Source organism: Mus pahari, chromosome 2 (genome assembly GCF_900095145.1).
Source record: "Mus pahari chromosome 2, PAHARI_EIJ_v1.1, whole genome shotgun sequence".
NCBI classification, from domain to species: Eukaryota; Metazoa; Chordata; class Mammalia; order Rodentia; family Muridae; genus Mus; species Mus pahari.
The window spans coordinates 143,788,295-143,798,517 of record NC_034591.1 but is presented as its reverse complement, the minus strand read 5'-3'; the positions used below and the strand labels follow the sequence as shown (position 1 = coordinate 143,798,517).

The following is a 10,223-nucleotide window of genomic DNA, read 5'->3' as shown; positions in this document are numbered from 1 at the left end:
CATCAATAGAAAATGAATCAGGAAAATATGGTACATGTACACAATGGGATATTACTCAGCTATTGAAAAAGAAAAATAGCTCCATCCATTTGCAATTGACAGGCAAATGGATGGAGCTAAAAATAAATTATCCTGAATGAGGTAACTCTGACTCAAAAAGACAAATGTGATATGTATTTGATCACATGTAGATATTAGTTGTTCTCAGTAAGCAGGCCATAATCCCTATAACCACAGAAGCTAGGTTTGAGTAAGGAACTACAGGGGAGAAAAGAACCTTCCTGGGAAAGGAAAGTAGACTAGACACTTACAGTTGGAGGGGGCTGTGGGGGAATGTAAGGGAAGATCAAACAGGGAGGAGGGATAAAAAGGAGAGTGAGGAAGGGATTGTGTGGAGGGAAAACTAAACTTCTGGGGTATTTGAGGGGTTGTATGGAAGCCTGTTGCAGTAGATACTTCTTAAAATACATATCAGAAATAAGTCTAAATGTGTGTGTGAGAGAGTGAAAGGGGAATGCACAGAGTATATTCTTTGTAACTGATAATCTATATAATACAACATGGAATCCTAGAGTGACTGCCATGAAAACACACCTTCCTTACATATATGGTTTAAACACTCCTGTGTGACACACTGTGCTGTTCTCTGAGAATGCAGAAGTGAATCACACACAAAATCTTTCTTATTAGTTTACTAGAAATAAGATAGACTACAATGCAAAAAGGACTAAAGGCAGTAGGAGGAGAACATTGAGAAAAGTAGGTGGTGGTACTTACCTATCAACTCAGAACTAGGGAGACAGGCAAGCAGATCCCTGAGTTCAAGACCAACCTGGTCTACAAAGGAAAGCAGGGCTCAAGACAGCCAAAAATACACAGAGAACCCTGTGTCAAAAAAACCAAAGAATCAAAAAATAAAACAAAACAAAAACAAACAATAATATAGATACAGATTCAAAATAAACACAGTTTACTACAAAAAAAGAACTTTAAATTTTTATTTCAAAATATATTTGGGTGTTTGAGTGTGTGTGTTTGTGTGTGTGTGTGTGTGAATGTGTGCAGTGCATGTTTAAAGTTCACAGACAACTTGCTGTAGATGGTTTTATGCTTCCACATGTGGATCCAGGTGTTGAACTCAGGTTATCAGATTTAGTAGTCAGTGCCTTTACCATCAGAGTCACGTCCCTGAACTAATACTTTAATAGAGAGCAAAGCCATGTCCCCTGTGGTGGTACACAGGAAAAGTTTTCTGAAAACGTACAAGTTGTTATACTCAATATTGTCTGTCCACATCCAAGGGTGCTGTGTTGACGCTCTGTGCAGGCCAATCCAGTGGTCAGAAGCCCCCTTGTATCTCTTCAGAAAATTCTGTCATAACGCAGGTAAAGCAAATACATGTGTCTCTCAGTTTCACATGACCCTTGAGTTTCCACCCTAGAGCTTCCTCTCAGGATGGCAGCATCTAGTAACTGAGGGTCTTCAACTTTGGAGTCATGGAAGTCATAGTTGGGAATTGACATACATTTGTTTCAGGAAATCATATTGACCTTGTTATGAAATAAATTTTACAGAAGAAGGATAGTGCTAATACCAATAGCACAATGTTGGCCTATCACGCACGAGAAGGCTTAATTCATAGATAAAGCAAGAAGAAACACAGATGCCAGGCAGTGGTGGCACACGCCTATAAGCCCAGTACTTGGGAGGCAGAGGCAGGCGGATTTCTGAGTTCGAGGCCAGCCTGGTCTACAGTGAGTTCCAAGACAGCCAGGGATACACAGAGAAACCCTGTCTCGAAAAAACAAAAACAAAAAAATCATAAGAAGAAACAGTTAACTGAGGAATTGCTTATGACCTATTATTTAGTCCTTAGGGGACTCATCAGTTCAGTGTAGCACATGCTCCAAAAATTGCTAATATTTTTCCTTAAAATTTATGTGTGTGTAAATGATGAAAAGATTAATGATTAAATACTTTTTTTATTAACTTTGAAATAGCAGAGTCTCTTAAATCTTAAATCCAGACAAGATGAGGTGACTGAGACTCAATTGGACTGGACTGGGTTTTTTTTTGTTTTTTGGTTTTTGGTTTTTTTCAACTTTTTTTTTTTTTTTTACTTTGAAATACCAGAGTCTCTTAAATCTTAAATCCAGATAAGTTTTTTTTTCAACCTTTTTTTTTTCTAAAAACAGGGTTTCTCTATGTAGCCATTGAAGGATGTTCGGTACCAATTTTTCCTGATCTGAAAAGAACATAATAAAGAGTAAAATTCAAATGGCATACACACATATGGAATTCTCAAAAAACCAATGAAAGACTCTCGCTTGTGGAGCCCCCTCTCCCGCTGACCTCTCATCCCTTTGGCCCTGGGGATGGCCAAGCTGCCCCCAGGGCTCCCACTTTGTCCTCAGCTCTTCCTCGGTGTCCAACAGTGTCTGGGATGCCCGAGACTGAGAACCTGTTATCTCTGGCCTCCATGAGGCTCAGAGACCTCAGAATGACACTTGTCCACACTCCTCCACCCCCTCGGGCTGGGGTTCTGTGGCTTCCCACAGCCAGACACCCACCCCTGGCCGAGTGGAAAACTTGCAACAGTACTCCTGAGTACGCCCGCCCAGAGCACCAGAACTCTGGTGGGACTCAGGTTTTCTCTTACTCCCTTGATTCCCCTATGTCCAGTGCCCAACAATCCTCTAATTTTCATCTTGGCTGTCAATGTGCTTATTGCTGGATTTTGATAATGGTTTTAGTGTATCAGGAGCTGAGCACCAACTGTAGATAACAGGTCAAAGAGCATCTGTTTCTCACACACACTTTGGTACACTTCCTACTCTGGATTTACAGCTACTGGTAAACTTGCTACAAATCCACTTCCTATGTGTGTAGCTCCTGCCACTGCTGATCCCATTGTCACTCAGGAAGCCACATTCTCCTCTTCCTCGGGTGAGAACCCTAAATCAAAAAACAAACAATAATTACTGCACAAGTCAACAGTGCATTCAACAGCCACCTAGAGTTCTGATACCAGCAAAGTAAAGTTTTCCACTGTTGATGGAATAGACAATATCTTCCCTAGATATCATCACCATGTGAAAGGTTTTGAGAGAAATTGAATTAAGTAAATGCCTTGAAAATCATGGTCAATAAATGGGAGCATATCCGAAGGACTTAGGTTTGTGATGTTGTACTATTTGCTGGGGATTGGCTCTGAGTGTAAGCAGACACTCTGGCTCTGAGCCACACCTGCACTTTGAAGATTTATGTTTTCTTTCTTCCCAGTAAAGTTGGATTCACATGATATAGTCATTCATCTCTTACAGATACAACTCACACATTTCACAGCAAATAAACACAGTAGAAGGAAAATTTTTCTGAAAACGTACAAGTTGTTATACTCAGTATTGTCTGTCCATATCCAAGGGTGTCCTGTAGACTCTCTGTGTAGGCCAATCCAGTGGTCAGAAGCCCCCTTGTATCTCTTCAGAAAATTCTGTCATAATGCAGGTAAAGCAAATACATGTGTCTCTCAGTTTCATGTGACCCTTGTGTTTCCATCCTAGTGCTTCCTCTCAGGATTACAGTATCTAGTAATTGAGGGTTATCAACTTTGGAGCCATATAACCCTTAGTTCTCAGTGTAAGCATTTTACATCCAAAACCTAAGATACAATAATGATCACCTGCCCTACTCTGGCTTGTAAGTCCGTGATATATGATGTCCTTGCCATTTTTAATAGATGCCATGTTCAGTATGCAACATGTGAATGCTTGGAGAAGAGCTTACATGACCACAAGGTATCTCAGGAGATTGTATGTCAGGCCTGGAAGGTCTTACTGTGAGCACTACACAAGAGCAAATCTCTGCAATAGCTTAGGGCTCAAGCCAGAAGCAATAACATCAGTTATTGCACACACTACTGTCCTCTGCATATACCCCATCTGCCTGAGTAAGATCCTTCCTCATGCTTTAGCCACAAGCTCTCTATATCAAGGCAGTACATATTCAACAGAAACACAACAAATCCATTATTGAACATTTCTTACCAGCTCCTCCAGGCTGTCAAACAGTGCTAGGTGGGAATTTAGTGCTGTGCAGGAGGACAGGCTGAATGTCCAGTTCCCCATGTCTTCAGAAAAATAAAAGCATTTACTTCCAAATCCAATCCAGCCACTTGGGCACGTGGTGTAGCAAGGTTCACAGTTTTCCATGACTGGTTTGTTATTTCTCACTAAAATCAAGACAGTGATATAGAATGTAATAGAGACATTCCCACGTCTGGCCCCTTTGTCTAGCCATCCGAATCTCACTTGTGAAGTTGGGGCTTGTACTGTAGTTTTCCTAACTGATCACTAAGAGACCCCTCACAGCAGGAAGGTCCCCAATCCTGAGCCTTCCAGTGGGGCTCTACAGAAATGCTTTTTCTTTTTTTCATTGTATTTTGTGTTTTGAGACAGAATCTAGCTGTGTCCCACTGCCTGGCCTTTATCTCACTGTGTAGACTGAACTTATCTGGAGCTGCAATAATCCACTTGGATGTGCTTCCTGAATGTTGGGACCAAAGTGACCATAACTGTGAGGAACTCATTTCTAGGCCATCGGCTTCTTAGGACTGTCCTGGATTCCTAGAATCACATGACTTTCTTTCCCATAATCTTCCTTCACATCCTCGTTTTCTCTAACAAAAGAAAGGAAACTCCTCACTTGTCTGGATTTTACTATTGGGAAATGCCAGCGTACAAAACATGGCAGGGTCAATTGGTTTTTGAATCCAAAAGTTTGATCATAAACTTCCTATAATTCTATCACACACACACACACACACACACACACACACACTGGCTCTTGTTATATCTACTCAGGTTGGCTATCCTTAAGAAATCTGACAACCATGCTGGGGAGTGGTGGTATATATATGCCTTTAACCCTAGTAATTGGGAGGCATAGGTAGGCAGAACTCACCTTGCTTAGAAGCATGTGCAGACACAGGGACACTTATTTACAGCTGGTAGGAGTACAAGCTGGTCCTCAGAAAACTTAAAAATAGACCTGCCATGTGACCCAACTATGCCATCCTGGACATATATGAAGAGAACTCAACATCCTACCATAGGGATACTTGCACATCCTTGTTTATTGCTTTAGTGTTTATAATAGAATGTAAATGGACCTAAATAACAGACAATGTAAATACCATCCAGGTACAGACCAGAATGTATTTTTTTAGCTGTAAATGAAATTTGTTCAAAAGTGGTGGGACTTAGAAAGTATAATATTAATGAGGGCACCCAAGTTCAAAGAAAACAAGCCCTTTGTACTCCCTCACATGCAGCCCCAGCCTATTGTGTACAATGTGAGCAAATGTGTGTGTGAGCATGGAATACCATGTAGATAGGAGAAGAAGGAAGAGTAACATAAAGCAATGAGGAAGGACAGAATGTAAGTAACAGGCTGTCAGTTGGGAAAAGTTTAAAAGCAGAATTGTGTTTGTAGTTTCAACTCTACCATAATGTTTCTTTTCTTTTCTTTCTTTCTTTCTTTCTTTTTTTGTGGCAGAGAAGTGTAAAAACGTGACTGACAGTGAAAGTCTAAACCATCCGCAAAGCTTCATAGCTTCAGAATGGCTATTGTGTGTAGAAGTTAGCTAGATATGAGGGTTTGGGATTTGGCAAGTTTTATGTTCATGGAACTGTGTGATGTGTTCACCTGTGAGTCTATTAAAGTAGTGTGTGTGTGTGTGTGTGTGTGTGTGTGTGTATGCAATTGTTCAAGTATGTGTGTGTAGGCTGTTGCTACTGTTGATGTTGTTGGTGAATGTGTGTGTGTGTGTGTGTGTTTGTGCAATTGTGCAAGTATATGTGTGTAGGCTGTTGTTGCTGTTGCTGTTGTTGGTGAATGTTTGTGTATGTGTGTGTGTGTGTGTGTGTGTGTGTGTGTGTGTGTGTGTGTGTGTGTGTGTGTGTGTGTGTGTGTGTGAATGCAGCAAAGTATCAGAGGATGTCTTAGAAACAATACGCACATTTTTCTTTCCTACCATCTCCTTTTCCTTCCTTTACCATATCAGAATGAAGCCGGGCAGTGGTGTGCATGCCTTTAATCCCAGCACTTGGGAGGCAGAGGCAGCCAAGTCTCTGTGAGTTCGAGGCCAGCTTGGTCTACAGAGTGAGTTCCAGGACAGCCAGGATCACACAGAGAAACCCTGTCTTGAAAAACAAAAAACAAAAAACAACAACAACAAAACCATATCAGAATGAATATGCTGTTCTTCAAAGTTCTAGTGACTTTCAAGAAACAAGTGATCTTTGAAGTAAAAATGTTAAATGCTGGAAATGATCCCCTAAATATTTCTAGTGTGGGGGACTGTGCCATAGTTGTTCCCAGTTCTCATACCCAGTACCATGAAGGTTCAGTGAAAGGGACAAATGCAGTGAGCAGTGAGGGTGATATCACTTCTTTTATGTGAGTATTTTTAGGGTTACATAGTAGTTTAGGTTACACTGACTAATACTTACTGAAAAATGTTTACTCCTTTAAACTCATGTATTTGTCATTAGTGCAGTTAAAGTTGATTACATTATTTGGCGTTGATGGTTCACACCTTTAATTCTAGCACTTGAGAATCAGAGGCAGGCTGATCTCCAAGTCCAAAGCCAGCCTGGTATAAATACTGAGTATCAGGGCAACCAGGGATACACAGAGAAACCCTGTCTCCAAAAACTCTAATATAAAACAATATCATGAAATATTTACTCCAGCTATGGCTGCAAAGTTACATAAGATTTTATCACATTATTCAAAACAGTCCAACTAATCCCTTAGGAATCATATATTCTAGAACTTTCTACCCATGGGTTATGGGTTCTGTACCTTTCCCAACCATATGACTCCTCACTGTCCTCACTTCCCTTTAGCTGCAGCTTTGGGTTCCTACTCCTTGAGGTTCCTACTTTGAGATTTCCTCTCCTTGTTCTCTGCCTTGAACAGTTCCCAAGGGGACCTATGTCCCATGCATGTCTGTCTTGAGCTTGCAGGATGTCATCTTCCCAGGGATGTTGAGTCAAGACTTTTCTGCACACCATGGCCGGCGTGTTCCTTCACTTAATCTTCCTGATGGAACCTAAGTTCCCAGACAACAGGAATTTCCAGTGTGTTTTCTCTAGAGCCCTTCCCACAATGCCTGGCTCACAGTGGTCAGTAAGTATAACTGACAATGTGAATAAGGACAGAGTGCTGCAGAAGTTGGAGAATAAGTCACTTACCTGACAAAACAACTGAAAGAGCAATTACAGCTACAGTGAGGACCATGATCACTCCATAGCAGCAGTGAAGCTTAGCAGGAGACTCAAGGGAGACGATTCTGAGACATTTTCCTTGGAGTTTTTTACCTGAAAATATAAATCTGAGAATGTCAATTTTGAGAACCTTTTATAGAAAAATATAAATTACCCCAGAATCATGTGCAGATTTGGCTTGTACTCCCCTAGTGCAAACCTATTCACAGAAGATTTCAGTCCATATATGATGTCCTTGGATCACAAAACACTAGAGGAAACAGAAACAGACTTTTTGTCATAGAGTCTTCCAGTTATTGAACTAAAGACCAATGAAAGAGCAAGAAACAGAAAGAGTGAAGATCAGAATGAAGAAGAAACATCAACAGGGTTATCTATGGATATAGTTCCATATGAATAGACCTAGTTAGGGCTGAAGAAACCATAATAATAATGAGGAAAAAAAATCAATGTGCCAGGAGTAGTGGCTCAGGAATGTGGCTACTAGTACAAGAAAATCAGGACTTTAAGGCCGATCTTGGCTAAATATTCAGTAAGAGGCTGAGAGAACTATATCAGACCCTGTTCTATCTATCTATGAATGTAGCTAACTAGATAATTCACTCACTCACTCTAAAGAACCACCTAATGATACATAATTCAATATATTATCAGAATAAAAGAATTAAAACAACCATTTCAATAAAATCAGCAAAAGCGTGTTCAAAATTCAAGGTAAATCCAAAATAACAACTCTGAGCACATTAAGAATTGAAGGAACTTCCCTAACTTCACAAAAGGTTTGTACTGGATAGGTTTATGTCAACCTGACACAAGCTAAAGTCATTTGAAAGTGGGGGACCTGAATTAATAGAACACCTCCATAAGACTGGATTGTAAGAAAGACAGTACTACATTTTCTTGATTAGTGATTGGTGTGAAAGAACCCAGTGCATTGTGGGTGATGTCATCCCTGGGATGGTTGTCCTGTCTTCTATAAGAAGAATTATGAGCAAACTGCTAGGAGCAAGTTAGTAAGCAGTAACCCTCAACAGCCTCTGTATCAGCTCCTGACTCCAGGTTCCTGCCCTGTGTGAATTCCTGGCCTGATTTTCTTTAGTGATGAACAGTGCTATGTAAGCCCAATAAACACTCTCCTTCCCAATTACTTTGGCCATGGTGTTTCCTCCAAGCATAGAATCCCTAATTAAGACTATGATACACAAAAACAAAAATCAGTCAGCATGAATGCTTTTCTGCAGTGACCCAGAACAAGGTGCACACCATTCTAGTGTGACTCTGGGGGTCCTGTCCAGGACAAAGGGCGAGAATAAGAAATCACAGTCAATCATCATAAAAAGAGATAAAAGTTTTAATAGTAAGACTACATGGATTTATCTACTTATATAGTTCTAAAGAATCTATTACAGGGGTTCTAAAAGTCATGAATGAGTTAATGATATTGTAGAAAATATATGAATGGACAAAATAGTTTTCAAGTGTTTATTATGGAAAATTTGAATCATATACAAAAAACAGTATGATAAATCCTCAACTCAGGATAACTTCTCTCACAGAACTATGGGGTGTGTATGTATATCTATGCAGGAAATAAAAATATTCCAATTATGGAACAATTTTGATTCAGTTGAAAAGCATCTACAGTTTTTTGATCTTGCTTTTTTTGGTGAGTATGAACACTGTTTTCCAGGAACACCAATTTTTTTTTCAGTAAAACAAACAAGCAAACAAAACTTAAAGTAATGAAAGAGCTTAGAAAGAAATAAAAAAATAAAAGAACCAAACAGTTTCCAAATACAGAAGGTTTTCTTTCTGAGTACTGAAACAGAAGTTCCACAGGATTGTTCTTTTCCATAATTTAGTACAAACCATACATGCCAGAAGATTTGCTGGTCTGGGTTCAGCCTCGCCCTACACCCCACCTTCCCCTTCCTTTTGAAGCAGATGTGCAAAGCTCCAGTACCACAGGGAACTTCACAGCTGTGCTCATTGAAAACTGTGCTATTAGAGTTTCCTTCACTCTGGAACATAAGAAGCATGCTCTACAGCAACATCCTCTAATTCACCAGAGTGTCCTAGCAAGCTAAACACACACACACACACACACACACACACACACACACACACACACACCAAAAACAGGCTAAAGAAAAAAACGAAAACCAATATACAACAAAACCCTAACCCCAAAAGCAACCAAACAACCAAAAATCAAATCCAAACCAAACAAATCCTATGGCTCAGGCTCTTGTGGTTAATCCATTATTCATTTCTCTTGCCCAGAAATACTTGAGTATTAAATACTGTGATAGAGCAACTAATATAACAGATGCCTCCAAACATCTCCACTCCTACAGAGACTTACCATGACAGGCTAACAGGCAGGACACTCAGCTCCTCTGAGGGTCTCTGTTGAAACTTTCCTCTATCCCTTTAGCTTATGCATTAAAATACATACCCATTTCTCCCTCCTGCAGGCAGTCTGCAGCAGTGAGCTCTGTCCTCTGCAGCATGACCATGGAAGCCGCTTCAGCCATGGCAGCACTCATCTGTGAGCTGAGAGGAAGATCTGAGACTCAACTGCATTCAGGAGGAGATTTGAAAGGAATTTGTCAAGGAGAAGGAGCCTTATATACTGTTTGTACTTTGACTTTACAAGCCCAGCCCAGACTGGTAATTCATTAATCACTCCTTCTCTGTCCTGAACACATCACCTGTCACTACACAGTTTTCTGTTTGTTGGAGAAACAGAATCAGGTAGGGGATTGTGACATGAAATTAAGTCGACTTTAAACACAGTAAATGATAAATGCCTGAGAATTAGAAAATATCCCTTACTTATCACCGGTTATTTAAGAAAAGTAATGCTTTGATGAAAGAAGCTGTTATTAATTGAGAAACTATTTATTTTGAAATGGGGTCTCTTCTTGC

General features: G+C 40.1%; 1 protein-coding gene across 1 annotated transcript; it reads right to left on the bottom strand.

Moving 5' to 3' along the window:
* Positions 1–1,766: 1,766 nt before the first annotated feature.
* On the bottom strand, positions 1,767–9,880 carry LOC110316694 (C-type lectin domain family 2 member H-like). The gene is made up of 5 exons (XM_021191132.2): positions 9,751–9,880; positions 7,260–7,385; positions 4,047–4,231; positions 3,387–3,493; positions 1,767–2,955 (listed from the first exon to the last, which is right to left on the bottom strand). Exons 1-5 carry the CDS (start codon positions 9,839–9,841, stop codon positions 2,808–2,810), a joined length of 657 nt encoding a protein of 218 aa, XP_021046791.1. The 5' UTR covers positions 9,842–9,880; the 3' UTR covers positions 1,767–2,807.
* Between the last annotated feature and the right edge of the window lie 343 nt (positions 9,881–10,223).